Source organism: Doryrhamphus excisus, linkage group LG20 (assembly GCF_037039965.1).
Source record: "Doryrhamphus excisus strain RoL-2023G ecotype Guam linkage group LG20, RoL_Dexc_Guam_v1.1, whole genome shotgun sequence".
Classification (NCBI taxonomy): domain Eukaryota; kingdom Metazoa; phylum Chordata; class Actinopteri; order Syngnathiformes; family Syngnathidae; genus Doryrhamphus; species Doryrhamphus excisus.
In genome coordinates this window covers 8,604,134-8,623,965 of record NC_136376.1, presented here as the reverse complement: position 1 = coordinate 8,623,965, position 19,832 = coordinate 8,604,134, and the positions used below count along the sequence as shown (strand labels likewise).

The 19,832-nt window shown below is 40.6% G+C and overlaps 1 protein-coding gene across 3 annotated transcripts in view; it reads left to right on the top strand.

The window, feature by feature from the left end:
* The window catches only part of unc5b (unc-5 netrin receptor B), a 142,522-nt gene that overhangs the window by 81,355 nt on the left and 41,335 nt on the right, over positions 1-19,832 (top strand). For 2 of the 3 annotated variants that reach the window (XM_058058494.2, XM_058058492.2), the window contains exon 1: positions 13,235-13,820. The exons of the other annotated variant lie outside the window; for it this stretch is intronic. In XM_058058494.2, coding sequence (XP_057914477.2) covers positions 13,733-13,820 — 88 coding nt within the window. In that variant the 5' untranslated portion in view covers positions 13,235-13,732. Of the gene's footprint in view, positions 1-13,234; positions 13,821-19,832 lie in introns of those variants that run through there. 3 annotated transcript variants of the gene reach the window in all.

Below are 19,832 nucleotides of genomic sequence, written 5' to 3'. Positions count from 1 at the left end.
AGCACAACCACAAATGTACACAAAATATAAACACACACAGGGTTCTTATTTGTTCTCAATCACCTGCATGTATCGACCCTGGTGCATTCTCTCTCCTTTCATTTATTTTTCCTTTTTCCCCCTCGTGTATTGATTTACACATTTCGCATTGTTCTGGTATATCATATTCTAGCTTTGACCATTTGTGTCCTTCTGCATCCATTCTCCACGGGTCCTTAATAGCCTCCACTTTAAACTTAACGGTCAGTGTAACAACAGCTCTCAATATGCCTTTAATTAAAAGAAAAGGGAGCCATTCATATAAATGCAATGCCACCACCTAGACAGTGGAATAACGGCCAAAAATCCTGGCTCTTTTATGATTCTTTATATGATCTAGTTCACTGGAGCGCTGCAGTGGGAACTTCCAGTATTTAAACTGGTCCCCAGTGTTTGAACCCTGCTCGCTAGGCAGAGAATAAAGCCGAGAGATGAGAGGATGCATACACAGATGAAAGGCTGCAATGTGCCCTCCAATGGGAATCTGGCAACACGGGAGCATGCTTACGCAGTGTTAGTTTTGCCATTGTTCTTTTGTCTCTTGTCGTCACACTTTAAAGAACACGGGAGATGTTGTAGCAGCAGCAGCAGGAGCACTTCTGATTCTGGAGATGGAGAAGTTCTTGCCCTTAGGTGATTACTTTCAGTAGAACTGGTTAAACGGTGATTGCACGACAAAGGAGGTCAGAAGTCGCGGAGATGAGTTTTTGTTCAGCCGCGACAGTGATGTTATTCTCAAAATAACATATAGACAACGGAGGGAGCAGATGTGGCTCTATAGCATCAAATGGTCCCCTTTTTGACCCCTGTCTCTGGCAGCTTCTCTGAGTCTGATTAGTGTGGCGCTTTTGCGCCGTTAAGCTGTCATGTTTTTTCACTTCAAATAATCTAATCTCAACAAAACAGGCCTCAACAGGGCAGTATTTCATCATTTATGAAGTGTTTCATTCAAGTTTAACTGAGTAATATACAGTATTGTAACTCTATATATATTTAGTTTTTTATACATGTTTAATTGAGTAATATACAGTGTCGTAACTCTATATATATATACGGTGTTTCATACAAGTTTAACTGAGTAATATACAGTATTGTAACTATATATATATATATATGTATATACGGTGTTTCATACAAGTTTAACTGAGTAATATATAGTATAGTAGGTATGTATATATAGTGTTTCACACAAGTTTAGTGAGTAATATACAGTATCGTAACTATATATATATATATATATACGGTGTTTCATACAAGTTTAACTGAGTAATATACAGTATCATAACTATATATATATATATATATATATAGTTTCATACAAGTTTAACTGAGTAATATACAGTATAGTAGCTATGTGTGTATGTATATATATATATATATATGTGTATATATAGTGTTTCACACAAGTTTAACTGAGTAATATACAGTATTGTAACTATATATATATATATAGTATATGTAACTATATATATATATATATATATATATATATATATATATATATTGTTTCACACAAGTTTAACTGAGTAATATACAGTATAGAACTATATATATATATATATATATATATACATAGTGTTCCATACAAGTTTAACTGAGTAATATACAGTATAGTAACTAATATATATATATATATATATATATATATATATATATTAACAGTTATATATAACTATTAACAGTTATATATATATATATATATTATATATATATATAGTGTTTCACTAAGTTTAACTGAGTAATATACAGTATAGTAACTATATATATATAGTGTTTCATACAAGTTTAACTGAGTAATATACAGTATTGTAACTATACATATATATATATAATGTTTCATACAAGTTTAACTGAGTAATATACAGTATCGTAACTATATAATAGTGTTTCATACAAGTTTAACTGAGTAATATACAGTATAGTAACTATATATACAATATATTCAGTAAATTATCAGAAAATATTTAATTCCATTGGGAGTAGATGCATGTAATTATCACCAATTCACCCCTCAGCCTTTTGCATTACAGGATATGTGTTATATTCCATTTTGTGGCATAATATTCAACTAAAAAACTCCTCTCAAAGCACAATGTGTTCTGCTTGAATGACCTTATAGAGTATTGCATAATTTCCACTTCCTAATTTGTGGCTCCAGTCTCAGCTGACGGCATGATTTGCATGGATTTGTTTTGCATCCAATGAAAAGTAAAACCACCTCAACCGGCAACACCACAAATACCTCTGATTGTGATTCTGATTACTATTCAAATTCACACCAGGACAATGGAGTGCATCATTTGCCTTGGAATTCCAGGAAAAGTCAAGGTTGAGTTCCTGTACCCACCAGACCCTCCAGGATTTTGTGACGTTGCGTCGCTCACATTAGCCGACAGTCCAAATAGATGTGTCCCTGCATCGCTCATCCACGTCCTCACTAAGTTACTTCCATTGACAGAGATGACAATGTTTGATGGTAATCTCTCACTGGTGCTCATTTAACAACAAATATGTCAACTGTAGATCACGCTCAGCAGTTTCCCAGTGTTCTCAAGAAAAGCAGCGGTGAAGTACATACAATGTGTTGAATGATAAAAACTTTTCAATAGTAGCCATGTATACATGGACCCAAATATTCCAATTGCATTCGTTTATTTGCTCAAACAGACATAATGTAACCTTTGTATACACCTCATTCCGAACGAAAAGTGCCAATCCGAATGAATATATAATCGGATTTACAGGGGGGGGGGGGTTCCTTTCTCCAATCCGATTGAGTTGTCAGGGTGCGTTCTTCTTCGTCGTGTTTTTCTTCTTCTGTTGTTTATTGGCGGTTGGCAAGCAGCTTTCGTTGTGCTTTACCGCCATCTGTGGAACAGAATCTAAACACTTCTATACTTTATTGAAGTTCATTTTTTTTCTTAAATAAATAAATTAAATTAAATATATATCGAAAATAGGCGGCACGGCAGACGAGTGGTTAGAGCGCAGATCTCACAGCTAGGAGACCAGGGTTCAATTCCACCCTTCACCCTCAGCCATCTCTGTGTGGAGTTTGCATGTTCTCCCCGTGCATGCGTGGGTTTTCTCCGGGTACTCCGGTTTCCTCCCACATTCCAAAAACATGCTAGGTTAATTGGCCACTCCAAATTGTCCGTAGGTATGAATGTGAGTGTGAATGGTTGTTTGTCTATATGTGCCCTGTGATTGGCTGGCGACTAGTCCAGGGTGTAACCCGCCTCTCGCCCGAAGACAGCTGGGATAGGCTCCAGCACCCCCCGCTACCCTTGTGAGGAAGAAAATGAATGAATGAATATATCAAAAATATATATCGATATCAAATTATAAAATTTATTATTTTTATTTTTTATATTATTTTTTTTAAATAATAAATTTATATAATTTATTATTATAAAATATTAGCAAGATTGAATTTGATCTTTTCCTCTTTACATTTATCGACGCATGCGTAGATATGACCTTAAACACAGCTCGAGACGTTCTTCAGTTTTAAAAATGGAGGCAAACAATCGGCACTGGAATGCTGCGGAAAGTTGGTTTTTGATCCAAACTAAATTTCAATGTTGGACGAACAAAAAAATACTTGCATTACGGAATTATTCCAACAAGTGAAAGAAAAACTCTGAGAAATCTGTATCACGTGATGTTGATGTTTACGCTTTACTGCGCATGCCCCATTGACTATTCTGGTTGATTATAGCGGCACATGTAGACAAGAGATTGGAATATTCCTTTCCATGTATACCATTGTTATCAGGAAAAGTCATCCGGAAAGAGGAAAAACTCCTCATGTAAATGTGGCTACTGAAACATTCACAGAGAATGACAAACTTGTGGTGGTGGTGTTTGTTTTTTCTAACTACGCACAAATTTGTGTAAAAATGGCAGCAGATGAAACACTATGCATAACTATTAAGAGATAATGATACAAAGATACTTAAAAAATTGATAATAATAATAGGTCATAAAATCACAAGCTGATGCAATGTTATTGACAAGAATAAGCCCCAAAACATTGCAACTGTTGATGCAACGTTGTGAAAAGGTTGCCTCGAAAATCAGCCATTTTCGCCCGCAACAAACACACAAAAAACTCCATGAAATCCTAGAGGGACTGACAAACTCACTAATATGAGATATTATATTTGTCGAGTTCTTCCTTTTCCCTTCCTCTGCACTTTGCTTTTCCTCGTTCCTTTCCCGCTGCTTTTGTCTGCCACCTTCAGAAATAAGCCGATATTGCGATGATGGGAGACCATGTGAAGACAAACAAAGCTCACCTCCACACCAGAGCTTTTTTTCTGAGGCTAATAAGATGACCGCTGGCTGGCTGGATGGATGGCTGGATGGCTGCACTGTGAGGTCTTCCCTTATGTTCTCAATGCCCAGGCTGCTGAAAGCCATCCTGTTATTATCAACTTAATTGGCTAGTCATAGTAAACGCTTCGATTTACTCCGACCTTTATTGACTTTTTGCTGCCTATAAAAATGAATAAATAAATAAATTACATAGGCAGGCTTTTTAGAAATGAGATAATGATATAATTAATCAAACCATTCATCATACACAGATAGAAAATAGCAATTCAGCATTGGGATATTACTGCTTTTCCTTTTAGACGGCATACTTTTCATGAAGCGCTACTTTTGTTTCGTTGTGTTTTATGTAGCTGCTGAGAAAGTGCTTTGTGTTTTATTATATCGACAACTATACTGCCGCTTTATGAGCTTGGATGCAATTATCATATACTTTCCCAGGGTGAACCCTCCTGTGCCATATTGAAAATGTATTAAATAGCGACACAGGAGCGGAGTGTAACAACTCCTCCAAAATAGGAAATACTTACATTGCACACGGAGTATATGATTATACAGTATTTGCTACCGATTATCTTTCGCAGGTTTTCTAGAAGTCAATCACTCAGCTCACACCAATGTTTTTCTAGTACACTGTCCAGCCTGATATGGTTCTGTTTCAGTGAGTGAGTTGAATTTAATCAACCCTAAATGTCCTTAATTGTTAACCAAGACAATTGCAGCAGAACAGCTCAGGCTCAATTTATTCCAATTTTCATTTTTATTTTTCCCTTTCCACATAAAGAAATGTTTTTTAAACATTTTTCATGAAATGTTGGACCAGCAGCAACATAATGTTTCCAGCTGTGCTAATGTTGTGGTTAATTTAGTACCAGACAACATCAGAGGATTGCACAAACACTGTTATTACCTGTCTGTCTGATGCTGGGGGTCAGAGGAGGCTATTGGTTGCACCCGGTCAGCAGGTTGGGGAAGAAATCCCACAAGAACTTTTACATGCCCCATCAAAAATCAGAACATATTTCAGGGCAATTAATGACGATGAAAGTCATTTTTATTCTTAAATAAATGAATGGGGGAAAAAAATGTAAAAGCTTTTCTCACACAGGGCAAAAGGGCAAAAGGGCTTGAGCACCACTTGGGGTATATCTGTGCATGTGTCTGTCATGAGGTGTTGGTTGCCACAGTACCATTATTAGTGAAGCAAGACACCAAGTTAATCCTGTATCTTCCAATACATTGTCACCGATACACCTGACATTCATTTCTGCCACTAACTTCCACTAATGATTGACGGTGCTTATAAAGTTGGTGCTCAGCCTAATGTTATGAACTGCTCAGTGATTAGCATGCAGACAAGTCTGAATATCTACAAGTTTTGAGCTGACAAATCTTAAGTAACTTTGATCAAATGTAGAATTACTACAGCTTCTGCTTGGATTGTAACACAGCAGCAGCAGTTCAACTCAGATGGAAAAAACACACACGTCATTCTGTGATACTGGGAACACTGAGGTAGGTCGAATTGCAAGGTTTATATCAAATCAAATCAACTTTATTTGTAGAGCACTTTTCCTGCAAAGACATGCAACACAAAGTGCTTTACAGAATTAAAAACAATTACCACAATTAAAAGGAAACACAAATACTAAGACACACACACACACAATCACACAATCACACACAGTAGGGAGACATGGCATGGCACTGAGGATCAAGGAAACACCACCTTTGGGGCCGTCCACACTGGGAGGAGCCGCAGGCCGTGGCATCGGGGGACCAGCACCCGGGCCCCCCGACTCCGACAGATGGGCGGACCCCCACATTAAAAGGAGGAACCCCCAGCCGGCCGGGTCGAAGGGACCCAAGGATGGCACCCCCTCAGCAGACCCGACACAGCCCCCAGTGTGGAGGACCCCCCCCCCTGAGGAAATAGTGTAAATAGTGTAGAGCACTTCATGTGCAGTTCCAATAATGCCTCGCACACTACCACTTCCACATTACAGTATGTGTATTATCATTCATAGTAGCGATGCTGTAGTTCAGGGCTCGGGAACCTTTTTGGCGAAGAGAGCCATGAAGGCCAGATATTTTAAAATGTGTATCTGTGAGAGCCATATACATTTTTTTAAACATTGAATGCAATAAAATGTGTGAATTTTTATGTAAGACCAACAGTTTTAGATAATGGGCTCAAATTACGTAGACCAGGCACACTACCCCACGCCAATGGGGTGTGGCCAGCACACTTTCGTGAGCAGCGCAGTGTCTAATAATAAATCAAATACTTGTTGCCATTAATACAACTTCTGCTGCTGCATAGTTTTGCACCGTACTCCGTAGACGTATTTCATTCTTTTGGCCATCTTCGTCAGAAGGCTTGGTTCTGCAGCTTTAGCTATTTGACTAAAGGAGGAAAGTTTACATTTACATGTTTTTTTGACATCTCAATGACCGAGGTAGACTACAGCATTACCCAGTAATAATCAAGTTTTGGTGTTTGACCTGGAAAATATCATCAGGAAAGATAGATATGGTTGGCCGTATTGCAGCAGAATATAGATGGACGAATTAAAATGCATAAGAAAGTTGTTGATTTTGAATATTATTTTTAACAGTCATTTCTGTGATGGTTTACTTTAAAATGTTAGCAAAAATAAATTTTTATTGTGGTAAGAAATGCTTGAGAGCCAGATACAGTCATCAAAAGAGCCCTACCTGGCTCCCGAGCCATAGGTTCCCTACCTCTGCTGTAGTTGAAAGGCTGCCCTGTTCTCCTGAAACAGCTTATCTCTAATACACACATTTACAAATTTGACATCTCGCAATATTTACTGATGTCATGTCAGCGATGTTTCAAACTTTTTGAAGAAACTTCTGAAATCTGAATTGTGCGATCTTGGGGTTATTTGACTTTATGGGCTCTCCTGCACTTCGATTCCACGGTCGGCCATCTCTGTGTGGAGTTTGCATGTTCTCCCCGTGCATGCAAAAACATGCATGCTAGGTTAATTGGCGACTCCAAATTGTCCATAGGTATGAATGTGAGTGTGAATGGTTGTTTGTCTATATGTGCCCTGTGATTGGCTGGCGACCAGTCCAGGGTGTACCCCGCCTCTCGCCCGAAGACAGCTAGGATAGGCACTCTCGTGAGGATAAGCGGTAATGAATGAATGGGCTCTTCTGCACTCTGTTTTTAGGTATGGATGTTGCTTCCTTCCATTGTCCATCAGAAGTGCAGTGGTGGCAACTCCAGAGTATTATTTCTGTCTACAGTTGTCGGTGTTCCCCTCTAGATCAAGACTGTGATTAATAAAATGGGCCTCCTGGTTCCCCTCCAGCCGATCCTAACTTTCTCCCTTTACAACTTTTTACTGCCTTTGTGAGGATGTGCTTGCATCCTAGTGTGTATGTGTGCTTCTTATTCTTGCTGTAGCTCTCTTTAAAGCATCTTGCATGAGACAAAAAAAAATTTTCTTTTTCCTCTCTTTCATCCTGCACCCTCTCAAACTAATGGTAAATCATGCATGTTCACCCACAGCCAGCGAGCAAGCAATCATGAGGGAGGTGGCACAGGTGAACAGGAACAATGGATGATGAAGGATAGCAGCAAAAAAAAAAGTGTTTCCACCCGCAGGCATTCCTCTATATCATCCAAAAAAGGGAAGTTATTTGTGTAAAACACAGTTTGATGTCACTCTTAATGCCTGTGGTCATGAATCACAAATATACGTAGAGAAACAAAGCCATAATGTTGCTCTCATAGAGGAAGCACTGACTTACAGTGTCCTAAAGCCCTGTGCAACCATAAAAAAGAAGACCGGACAAGCAGAGCAAATGTGCTGAGCAGCCAATATTATGAAGTGTACATAATGCTTCCCTTATGAAATATCATCACTCAACAATGCTCCGATGCCCCTCATCACAAACAAAATTTTGGTTTATAGTTCATATCAAGGCTAATAGACTGAGACATTACCTGACACAGGCCCACTGAGGGTTGCATACTCCCACAAGCAAAACATATTGCCGGCCTGATTCATCTTACAGGATTGTTTGAACCTAAACACTGATCCACAAAATATGCTCATTTTATCAATATTCTCCACAGTAAAAGTTAATAAATAATTAGATTATTATTACCTGCACTGGAATACACTGCACTTTTATGTACTGTATCAAATCCTATCAATATAATAAATAAAAGCTATGAAAAGGTCTCCTTTGCTGTCGATGCAGATAAAGTGCAAATAACAAAAAATAACAGCTAGAAGGTCCTGAAATGAAAACAGATCTGATAAATTATATTATTATTATTTCTTAATTATTAATATATATAATATAATATATAATATCATAAATAATATATAATATAATATTGTATATAATATAGTATATAATATATACAATATAATATATTGATAGGCGGCACGGCAGGCTAGTGGTTAGCGCGCAGACCTCACAGTTAGGTGACCAGGGTTAAATTCCACCCTCGGCCATCTCTGTGTGGAGTTTGCATGTTCTCCCCATGCATGCGTGGGTTTTCTCCGGGTACTCCGGTTTCCTCCCACATTCCAAAAACATGCTAGGTTAATTGGAGACTCCAAATTGTCCATAGGTATGAATGTGAGTGTGAATGGTTGTTTGTCTATATGTGCCCTGTGATTGGCTGGCGACCAGTCCAGGGTGTACCCCGCCTCTCGCCCGAAGACAGCTGAGATAGGCTCCAGCACCCCGCGACCCTCGCGAGGAATAAGCGGTAGAAAATGAATGAATAATATATTGATAGATACATGATATAGTGTCGGGTCTGGAACCAATTAACTACAATAAAAATGACAATTATGATTCTGTACTTGGTGTTTCCTGACATCTGTGCCAGTCCGGCACAGATGATTACCCAATAATCATGTCAACTGTTTATTTCAGAAGAGTCACCATTACTCAAAAATGAATCTAAGTATATTTTGTTCATTTTTAAAGCAAATGCTGTGGCTAAAAACACAAAGGCTTTTTATGAATTGTCCCAGTGCATGCTCCCACTTGAAGGCAGCCAGACAGCAGAGTTTCTAGGGCAACAATCAGTGTAATTGTCCTAAGTGTGACACATGCAATCTGCTAAAAGCCCTGAAGCCAATCAGCCCAGGTGTGTCCAGGGATTACACGGGTGGAGGACAGGTGAAGTCAATGAAAAGTGACAGGGACACACACACACACACATACACGCACACACACGTACACACACCTCCTCAAAACACACATACACCCTTTTTGCACCAATATCATGGACTAAATACTATCTCATGCACTACTTTCACTTGTCTTTGCTTAGTAATGTTCTTTGTCAATGAAAGCAACAATATATGGATTAGCATGACAGCTACTATTTTTATGACACAATGAAATAGAATAAATTGTTATTGCCCTGGATCACCTACTTTAATGTTCTACAATATTGATGGACCAGCACTATAGCTTTGATGCCACAGTAATTTCACTATATGGTATTGTTATATTATAGCTTCAATCCACATATTTGTCATGTCAAAAATTTTACTTGTTTGCCTTTAGCATATCATAGTGGCTTGAAAATGTTTGTTTCCTACAAAAAGTAAAACTTTTCCCCTAGTGAGTCAGAGGTTTTCTTCTTGCCACTCACATTGCACCATTGACTTTGTAGGGATGCAGCTGACATTGAAAAAGTGCCTCAACGTTTGGGACACTTTGTGTCTGGCATGAAAACAAGAGTTCAGAACATTCAGATAAATATTCTCCCATTTAATAATTTTCAACATAGTCAAAAAAGATATTAATCATTTTCTCATCCATGCTTAAATTTCTGTCCGACCATCATTTTCTACCCTTTATCGTGGCAACCTTGGGCGAAAGGTGAGCTACACCTGGGACTGGTTGATTTCTGAAACTAAGTGACTCTAAACTTTCAAAATAACAGCACACCAAACAGAAATACTTCCCATTGTCTGTGGTTGTATTAATTTTATAAAAGGTTAAGCCTTTGTGGTGGGCTGAAAGCCTGCAGGCTAGTGCCATTATTTTGCCTTATTCACTTCAACCAAAATCTATTAAACAATTTCTCCTCTGGCCTGCAAAAAAAAAAAAATAATTAGTCTCCTGAATAGGTCAACTTAATCATTCCTGAAAATAATATTCAATTATGCCATCTTCTGGAACGTGCCTGCTATTTTTAGAGCCCTGCTGTTTTTCAGAGATATGCAGTTTGCACTGTTTTATGCTAAGGCTGCAACACAATGCACTAGAGGGTCTGTGATACCTCAACAATGACACGTTATGTTCTTAACAATAGCTGGACTTTTCATTGCTTTGTAGCCTGCAAGGTTCTCCACATATAGGCGGCATCCCCTAACTCCTCCAATATTGCTTTCCACAATATTGGAGGTGCCCTTGACCCTTGACTACGTTGACTAAATTTTAATTAGAAAAGATGTCCCCACCAAGATAGTTGATGCCCTGTTAGGTCCTATAGTGTCCCATTTGGTTTATTTATTAAGTTCCTCATTGCAAATTGCAAATGTCTACTGTGCTATGGCTTCATGACAAATACGAGAAATGCATTTATGGCGGAAAATGCAAACTCAAGACTCCAACTCCAAAACAACAGTCACTCAAGAGGATTTTCCCTCCATTTCAACATTACAGTTTGTTATTACTTCCGCCCATGGGGTGTGATGAACAACCCCCCCCAATGACTACTGATGCCAGCAAGTTCCCTGAACTTCACTGATGTGCTGCGTGCACAACTGTCTCACACAGTTAATGAACTGCACTCAGCCATTTGCAGTTTTTTGGATTGCGGGGTCAACGTGATTTTCATTTCTTACTTCAGCAGCAATGTATAATCAGCCAGACAATATTATTGGCCGATATTGCCATAAAAATGAGGTCTTGGATCATATCGGTATAATTTTTTTCTGTGCGGCAGTGAGTCCTCATCAGTATGTTTGCGGTCTGGAATTATTTCCAAGTTTCGCCTTTGGATTGTAAAGAAGTAATTTATTGTTCAGCAGTCATTGATTGCTGTTTTGTTGTTGACTATGGCCTATTATTCTGTGTGGAAGTTGTGCGTTTTTGGCTGCTTATTTTTTCCTTTACCCCACTTAATTTCAAACCCATTTTTACATTTAGAATAAATAAACGGGAGGCTAGCTAGTTCGCTCGGAAGCCGTCTCTTATGTTACTTTAGAGAACCCGCAGCCTGTGCATAAATGTTGCATAATGGTGATTTATTATTGCTTATCATGTCTACTATATTAAAGGGGACATATGCTCATTTTTGGCCCTTTGTATTGAGTTGTGGACTCCTATAGAGCAGCTACACACAATAACCAGCACAGAAAGCTTTATTGTTCCTCTGGAATCTGCACCTATTCCAGCTGTATTTCTTTGGATTCCGTGCTTCCCACGACAACGGTTTGTATTCCACCCATGGCCCACCTCCAGACACTCCCACTTTGCTGTGGTTGGTCACACTCCCAAGTGCTTAGAAGGACTTCCGGTGTTGTGTCGCTATCTACGAACCCAACTTTATAGGATTTATCTTTTCAAAATGTCCACTTTAAACAAACAGCCATATGTGTTGGATCCTGAATATGATCCGGAAGTGGAGACTGGACAGTCCGAAACTCCCTTACATCCGAAGAAACACTTTTTACGAGCCATTGATAACAACGTAAACACATAAGCAGAGCTTGGGGGAGAGCTCTGAGAGCTTCCCATAAGGAAGCCTGCTCCTTTGTGACATCACAAAAGAACAGTTTCGCAACGCCCTCTGAAACCGAGCGTTTTGAGCCATCCCAAACTTCTTTCAGGGCTCACTTCCAAATGCGCAAACCTAATTATCTGACACTTTGGCATAGTTTAATACAGAAATACAACATTCTAACAACATTTATAGGTCAGAAAAGTGAAAAATTCATAATTGGTCCCCTTTAATCTATGCAGGGGCGGCACGGCGGACTAGTGGTTAGCATGCAGACCTCACAGCTAGGAGACCAGGGTTCAATTCCACCCTCGGCCATCTCTGTGTGGAGTTTACATGCTCTCCCTGTGCATGCGTGGGTTTTCTCCGGGTACTCCGGTTTCCTCCCACATTCCAAAAACATGCTAGGTTAATTGGCGACTCCAAATTGTCCATGGGTATGAATGTGAGTGTGAATGGTTGTTTGTCTATATGTGCCCTGTGATTGGCTGGCGACCAGTCCAGGGTGTACCCCGCCTGTCGCCTGAAGACAGCTGGGATAGGCTCCAGCACCCCTCGCGACCCTCGCGAGGAAAAGCGGTAGAAAATGAATGAATGAATGAATAATCTATGCGAGTATAAAGGTACATAAAGGGGTGTAATCACTCTCCAACCACCCTATTGGCCATCAAGTCATTTCAGGAATCAACTTATTGCCACCCTTATACTTGAGTATAATGGTTTCACCTTGGCCACCCCAAACCTTACCTAGTGATTTCCATCCACTCTTAAGAAATGACACTACACAGGAGAAAGGACACTGGATTGTAATCCACATTGGAGGCTCATTAATGAAAGGGTGCTCCCTTGTGGCCACCGGGGGTACAATTATTATGGGGAAAGTGGATTGGCAGGAAATGATAAGTAATAAAAGTATGATTAGTGAATTATGCAAGCAGACAGATAGCTAGATGAAGAAAATAGATAAGTGTAACAATGTTGTTGTACCTGTTAGAATGTAAAATAAAGACATACAATTGAGCTGGTAGAATCCAGAGAAGATCCGGGTTCTCTCTCTCTCTCTTTCTCTCTCTCTCTTCCTCTCCGCATCTTTTCCTCTTGTCTTGCCATGAACTTGTTTTCAGTTGTTCAGTCTTCATTGGGATGACGAGGAGGAGGAGGAGGATGCAATGTGATTGGCCAGGCTGGAGCTGCTAGTCCGGCTTGTGTTGGTCCTTGTGTCTTCTTGTTTACACCTGGCAAGGAAGCAAGTCCAGAGTGCCTCCAGCAGACTTGGGCGTCCAGTCTGCTTCCAACAGGGCTATCTGACATCTCCTACCGTAGCGACTATTGCTTTTTTGATGTGTTTTTTTTAAACTCTGCTTCAAACTTTTTGGTGACTTTTTGTGGCTGTCATAAAGATGTCAACACGAAAGATGTCTGGATTACTGGCGACATTTTGCTGTGATAAAGTTTGATACTGGAGGGAAATCACACCAGACTGTCACTTAATGGTGGGATTGGACTGTGTTTGATATTTTTTTTTGTTAGATATATATCGCTTTTCTGGACAAGAGACACTTACCTGTGTCTGCGCACACACACCCCGAACGCTTGGCAGCAGCGTAGCGGGAGAAGATGCTCTCTTTTCGAATGCAGCGTGGACAAGCGTGCGGTCCTATTGTGCTTCTGCTCCTGGTCGGGGGACATGTCTTATGCGATACTGGTATGTTTAATAATTGTATTACTTAGTGTTCTCGACTGTTATTGTATAACTCATGACAATATTGTATTAAGAAGACAAACCGTACCATAAACATGTGTAACTACGCTATAGTACAGACTCTCCTCTGCGTGGAGCATTAAAAAATCAAACTCCCCCAGAGTGAACTGTCTAATTAAGCTTACAGCTAAAAAGAAAAAAAGCCTATAAAGTATTTACTTTAATTTAGTTGCTCTTTTTTAACAACTTCACTGATGAAGTTAATTCACTGAGCTGCTCATACATGATTATATTGGAGTGTTGCAAGCTTTAATCAGCAGCCAGCTCTCATGGAGATGCTTCACTTGGCACTAAGGCCAGGTCAATGTGGATGAGCTAATGGGACTTGGACAATGGTCATCTCCTGTGGTAGTCCACTTCAAACAGAAGCTTGGATGTGCCTTTCTTTGCTTTTCAGATTGAAATACAAGATAGAAATCCCAGGGTTTAGTGGATTAAGCTTGCTTTACTGTAAAAAAACGAAAAGAACAATGAACAAGATTTGCCAAAAATGAATACTCATTGTGTGAAGTTTACTTTTAATATTAATGACAGCAGTATTAGGACACACCTATTGTCACTACAGGTTTGTGGTCATTCTTGACCCCCTCCCTGTATGCTACAATACACACGTGTGTGCATTATTCCCTAAACAGGCGACGCAGAAAAGCAGCTTATGTTTATTAAAATTGTAGACTGCTCTGAAATCCTTGCATGAGAATTGTTGATATTAAGCGTGGAGTATTGCTGTGAGGTCCTATTAGGGGGGAAGAGGTGGGAGGAGGGGGACACCGGGGGACAATAGCTCAGTGTGCCTGGGTTTGTGTCTAGGAGCGAGTGAGACGGAGATATTTAGGGAAATTCCTTGTGTGTGTTTCACATTTCTGCAATTATCTTTCAGTTGTGACACAGACATTAATTAGCTACTTTATGTTATGAGTGTTATGAGTGTTACTTCATCACATACACTGAGATGGCATGTGGGAGGTGTGTTTACGCACTGTTTGCAGTGCACATCAGGATTAAATTTTGGGATGACTCTGAGAGAGGGCAGGGAAGACTAACCTGGACCGTCTAGGTCAAGACGGGAGGAGATCGAAATAGCAGCAAAGTGTTCGAAGTTGAAGCTGCATAACATGAAGTGCTGGATGAATACTTCTGGTACTGTTGTTAAGTGTGAACTAAAGTGCAGTGGAAGACCCACAGTCAACTGTTACATTCTAGCACTTCTTGGATAAAAGTGCGTGTATGACACTGAACTCAACAGGTGACTGAGGATGTTGGGAAATAAAGAAGAAAACAACAAAAGATTTCTTTGGGCTAAGCTTGAACCAGATTGGTTTGTCAGGCCGGTCCTGTCAGTATTGACGAGACACAGGCATGTTCTGTCCCGGAGCAATGCATTAGTTTTATGGCCATCAGGCGGCAGGGGATGGGATCGCTGGCCAGCCACTGGCCTCTCTGCTGTATTATTCATACGTGCAAAGTGGTCTTTGTTAATATTTAAAAATGTGCTTATGATGCTCACATTGTGGACAGCAAAGGAGCAAGAAGTGGGACGGTAACAGCTGCCTGGCTTTCATCGGCGTAACTGACCCAAGGGGGGTCTGCAGGGGGTTATGAAGGATTTTAGGGTACCAATTGGCTTTTAAAGACAAGATGAAAGAGTGGCTGTTCTAACAAGTGTGTCAATTGCACTCAGAGGATGTACTGTAAGCGTACCACATTGGAACCTCCACCGTTCTGGGACAATGGTCTAGCTTAGATTTGGAAAGGAAATACCCACACAGGCAATGTTTTTAGTAACAGCCAAAGAAAAAGCAAAATGTGCAGTAACCAACCCTTTGATGCCAGTGGCTTATAATGACCTCTGACTTTTCCTATGACTTTGACTTTCGAAATTGCACTGCACATTTAGAAGGTTCCAATAGTAGAAGAAGAGAGGCCTTCCAAGTGAAACTGCAGATGGATAAGAGATGAATCTCCGAGCGACACGGTGAGATAAAGCAATATCTCAGAGCTTGGCTTTTAAATATCCTTCATATGAGAAGAAGAAAATTCCATAGCCGTGCCATTCAAGCATCATTAAACCTCTGGCACAAACTGAAGAATGAGGCTATGAGGAGGAGGAGAACGTGAATTTGAATCAGAATAAGAGGAAAGGAGTGATGTGAGGCAAGACCAGCGTTTGAGCTTCTTGCAAAGCAGCAAAAGAACCAAAAGTTTAGACAGAAGAAGCATATTATCAGGAGGGCAGGAGGCAGAAAAAGACATATACACAAATCCCCCAGGGAGATGTTTTTATTAAGGCTCTTATCGATGGAGAGTGCTCACAGTATAAGAGTAGACATGTTTAATGCCTTGCCAATATTGTGCATGTTAGGAAGGACCATAAATCTGCTGCAAATAGCAAGGGCACTGTAGAAGGAGCAAAAGAGCGAGGTAAATGGAGGAGGAAGCTGACAATGAAGAATTGAAAGAGGAGTGAGCAACAGAGGAGCATTTCACAGAGCTAGACGGACTTGGGAAGAATATAGGTCATTATTTTCTTTCACCAAGATCAAGTTAGACCGAGCATTAGTGACTACACTTCTGGAATCCTTTAGAAAATATCTTTATTTCACACTAAATAGTGTATTGTGCCATAGAGCATTCATTTTAAGCATTGCTACAGCGCTGGAATGTTTCAATTTAATCAAAACAGTGCTGTGAATTGACGATTCAATTGGGTAAATACTTTTAATTAATGTTATTATGTTCAGGACTTTAGAAAATATACTCGCCACAATTCTTGGAAATACCAATGCATGGAGGAGAGTTGGATGGAAAGATGGATGGGGTTGGGGGTGTTTCAGTGGCAGATGGGAGCTGAGTTGCTGCTGGGCCGGCATGACAGGGTCCCCCACTGCCCTTCTATCCTGCCCCGTGGGGGGAGTTGGGTGGGGCAGACAGGGAAATAGGAAGAAAACCTCTGTGGGGTTCCATTGTACTTTAGATGAATGGGAGACTCCGTAGGGCTTTTTCTGCCTCTTTGTGTGGGGTGAAGGGTGGCGGCAGGAGAACACACACACACTCAGAACTCATTCATGAGTTCCGTAGGACCAATGTTTACTTGTGGGAGATTTTTGACGGTTGTTTCTATTGCATAAGAAACTCAAACACAGGTACTAACCACACCTGTATGCTTTACCAAAATGATTCTCCTGCTTATTAAAATGCGAATTTATGACTCTTAACCAATGACATAAAAAGGACAGTACCACCTCCGCCTCTTTTGAAGAAGCTGAATTTGTGTGCAATGTGGAAGACCTGCTGATACACTTCAGTCAGTGCAGGAATTTTCATTTAAGATCCCAGCAGCACTCGCCGCATCGTGACCAATAGGATAAGGACTCACTACAGGGGGCCATGCCTGATCCTGAACAACCCCCTTCTCAGAGATGGACTCATATATACACACACACACACGCATGCAGCCTTGGTGAGATCCATAGATCAGAGGCCCTGCGAGCAGATGATTGGCTGGTCCTGTGGTCCAGCACTCGGCGTGTGTCCTCGCCCCAAACGCTTCTTTCAGGCTATGCAGATTTCTACTTATCTTCTTAACGTTAGAAGCTTTTTTGTCTTGAAGAAGCAGTCGAAGCCAAGTTCACTGTGAGCTTAGGTCGAAGTCAATCTGTTAATGCTCGTGTTTGTGGCTGTTTGTATGCGAGTGTGTCTGGAGCCACGGCTTAACCACAGAACAGCTCTGTTTAAAGCATGTTAATAAGATACTCTGCAGCAGGAGAGCAAATGTGCTGCATTTGAAAACACAGATGGGAGCGACACAAACATTTTCATGTATTTTTTTGGAAATCCTTTGAATCTCAAAACTACTTTTCACTACCTCTACATTAATAAATTGCCTTCACTCATCCCCATTTCCTCTTCCTCCCGTCACTAGATGATAGTCTCATCAGGCATATTTATAGCTTTATAGTCCCACATATACCTATCTCTGTCATCAATATCCCTTTCACACCATCATTTTTTTTACCCAGTCAGCTCTCTGTCAGAGTTTGAGGATTGCTCTTTAAAAGGCACCGTGAAGAATCCCATTTTTCTGAGTGTAACGCTTATTAGGGCCCCAGCTGCCCTCCGGGTGCCGCTGAATGTGAGGGGTGTTTGAGTTGCTGTGGGTCGGTAAGACATGGGTGTTATGGGAGAGCTTTGTCATGTGTGGAAGTGGATGTGGATGCCACTGGCGGGTTTGGGAAGGGGGTGGGCGGGGTGTGCGAGGTGGGAAGGAGCTCCTTTGCAGAACACACACTGAGCAGCTGGTGTGTCCAAAGCATGGGAATGACACACAGACCTCCCCGGAGTGACAAGCATATGAGTGCATATCTTCAGCTGCAAGGATACAAATGATCCTGAATCATTTTATGTGTGTGCATGCAAGTTAGGCAACATCATGACTTTCAAAACAACTTACAATCACCCTCACCATGGCACTCCTGTGTTTTCAAATCAAAGCAAATGATACTTAACATCAGTGATGAGAGAGTGTGCCTGATTAGCTGCATGTCAACAGTGTCCTGCTGTAATATGTGTAGGCTGTCGACACGAAAACGACAAGCTGGCGTTTTCAGATTTTTCCACTGTGGAAGCCAATATTAGGGCGCCCAGAACACCGTTTCCATGTGGATGAGAGTCCGAAACAATGAAATACTTGCCGTTTTAACCTGAAAACGCTTCAGCTGTAGTATGATGACTAAGGTGGAGATAAAGCACCATGTTTCTCCATTGTTCAATGTGCCTGTCGATAATGGGGCATTGATTGGCCACTTAATCAGAGTTCAAAAGAAAAGGGCCCCTAGATCTCTTCTACAGTCAATGTGGTGCTACAGCAAGTTGTGACTCATGCACATTGTGATTTTGTATTTGGAGAAAGTGGGGCAGTGCCTCATCCATCAGTGAAAGATGTTTTTCTGACAAAGCAGTGATTCAGTTACAATAGCAATGTGGGAAAATAACGCTGATTATCCTTATAGTGCTGCTGTTGCAACTTTCTCTGTTTGCCTAACTTTGCTGCCTGTCTCTCCTTGTGTTTCCGTGGAGAAATAAGGACTGTATTCATAATCTATTAATTATGTACTTCTGTTGATTGTCAAGAATTGATGTTTGAATTGATGTATTCATGGTGTGGAAGTGTACATCCATTGGACCTGTACTATGGAAAAATCTTGTAAAAGCATTGTTCTTGAAACAGGAGTTCAGAACATTCAGCCATGGTTTTGTAGGTTTGAGTCATGTTTAGTTTTTAGTTCATTTTTTCTGAAGAAAAGTTTTCACACTGGTGTGCACTGAAGTAGCAGTACCCTACCAGTTTTTTTATATATATAAAACTCCCATTGGCACAGACCCTACCACTTTGGGAAGTCATCCAATGTTTCTTGGAGCAAAACTACCCAAATAAAATAGGAAAATGAGTTCTGCCCTTCATCACCATTTAATTCCTCTACCCAATTTTATTGCCAGGACTTCAATCCTACTTCTTCTTCAGGGTTTTTTTTGACTAGGATCTTCTAAACACACACTCCTCTGGCCTTGAATGCAGGTCTTAATCACAAGCTCATTTTGGCTTGGCTTGTGTGGGTTTATGAGTGTGTGCAATGGCTGCACGCTCAATGGGAAGCCAGCTGTATTATGTAGGTATTTATGTACTCCCTTTTTCTGCAAAGGTCTGGGTAGGGTCACAATCCCAATCTCAATCAGCGCAGCACACACACGCACAGACACATCTTTCTTGCTAGGTCAGGTTTTAAGATTGCACAGGAGGCCACCTTGTTTATCCTCCTGCATCATCCGCCATGCCAGGTGAGCATGGTGCACGCTACATTCACCTGATTGATGATTAAAGGATTGTTTTAATATGTGCATCGCATGTGAAGCAGCGGGATGAGGTCTGGCCTGATGTGGCAGATGTACTTGCATGTA